Source organism: Lepeophtheirus salmonis, unplaced genomic scaffold (genome assembly GCF_016086655.4).
Source record: "Lepeophtheirus salmonis unplaced genomic scaffold, UVic_Lsal_1.4 unplaced_contig_9703_pilon, whole genome shotgun sequence".
NCBI lineage: Eukaryota > Metazoa > Arthropoda > Copepoda > Siphonostomatoida > Caligidae > Lepeophtheirus > Lepeophtheirus salmonis.
The window spans coordinates 109,348-110,851 of NW_027296969.1; the positions used below are offsets into that span (position 1 = coordinate 109,348).

Consider the following 1,504-nt stretch of genomic DNA (forward strand, 5'->3'; position numbering starts at 1 on the left):
CAAGTCTAAGGACTCAAGTTAACCCATTAATGCCGAGAATTATCTAAATCAAAATTTGAGTTAATTGTCATTTTGTTTGTCTCATAGTAGTAATAAGGCACATTTAAAACAATAAAATTTCAAAATTTACTTATAACTGAAGAAATACTGACCGGGCACATATGTTCCCACTCGGTAATAAGATAACAAATATTGAATTTATTACATAATATTGGAGTTCAACTAGAAAAATATCCTTTTTATTATATTATAAATGAACATAAGATGATACTGGAGCATTTACTCCTTTGTGTGATAAGGTTCCATGCATTCTGGGTGCAAAGGAACTTTGCACTTTTTACATATATGAGGTGTGCAGCCTTTACATTCTTTGCATCTACTTCTAGCATGCTCTTCTCTTGCAGTCCAGTGGCCTTCATTGCTGAGTCAAACACTTTCTGCTGCACTTCCCAATGGATATTTTGGGCCTGGACGCTTCTTTGCAACCCCGTATGTTTTCAGCACTGCAATAACTAAATTTCTAGTAAAATTCAGAAGGATGAGATTAGGGTGATTTCGTCTGCTGAAACGCCAAGCATTCACGACTTGTGCATTGACCCTCCATGCAAACAAAGGCCACCACCATTTTTTTGATCTTATCCTTATTCTGTAGGCTGCTACTTGTTGATCGAAAAGGTCAACACCTCCCATGTATTTATTGTAGATACAAATAGAATTTGGAATATCTATATAAATATATTTCTTCTGCTTCCTGTCCCACCGTTTCACTTTCTGCAATGGCTGTGCTCTCATCTTGTTCGAAGCTACACTTACAACTTTGTTATCTTTCCATTTAACTAATGAGACACAATCTGTATATACCTCTTCCATGGATCCACGAGCTTTTTTGTTCATATGTGGCCTTGACAAAACTGGAGCTCCACCCAACCGGTCTTCACGAAGAGTTGTAGTGCAAGCAATTTTCATTCGTGCAAGTTCTTTCAGCATAAGAACAGTTCCAAAATAATTGTCACAGATTACATGCTGTCCTTCTTTTAGTCCAGTCTTATTTACCATTTCTAATACAACATTTGGACCGTGGCCAAATCCATGATCAGGTATGTTTGTACATGATCCACAATAAGGCTCAACATGCAGCAAAGTGCCGTCAGAAGCACATGCAGCCCAAAGCTTGAAGCCAAATCTAACAGGTTTCCCTCTAATATATTGTTTATCCCCATGCCTTCCATAATATGGCACCATTATTTCATCTACGCTCATAAATTTTCCTTGAAATTTACTATTCTTCATGACCTGATTCATGTGTGTGAATATTGGTCTTACTTTGTGAAATCTATCATTTTGCATTTGCATGTTATCAGAAAAATGAAGACATCGCATTATTTGATCAAACGTGTCTCTTCTCATAGAATTGCTCACCAAAGGGCTTATTATATCTTCTTTGGCTGACCAATAAAATCGTCGATTTGGTCATTTATTGTAACCAGAGAGAACTAGTATCGCA

General features: G+C 36.8%; 1 protein-coding gene across 1 annotated transcript; it reads right to left on the reverse strand.

The window, feature by feature from the left end:
* Positions 1–217: 217 nt before the first annotated feature.
* Positions 218–1,460, reverse strand: LOC121122826 (piggyBac transposable element-derived protein 3-like). The gene has a single exon (XM_040717886.2). The coding sequence runs from the start codon at positions 1,405–1,407 to the stop codon at positions 427–429; it is 981 nt and encodes a 326-aa protein (XP_040573820.2). The 5' UTR covers positions 1,408–1,460; the 3' UTR covers positions 218–426.
* Between the last annotated feature and the right edge of the window lie 44 nt (positions 1,461–1,504).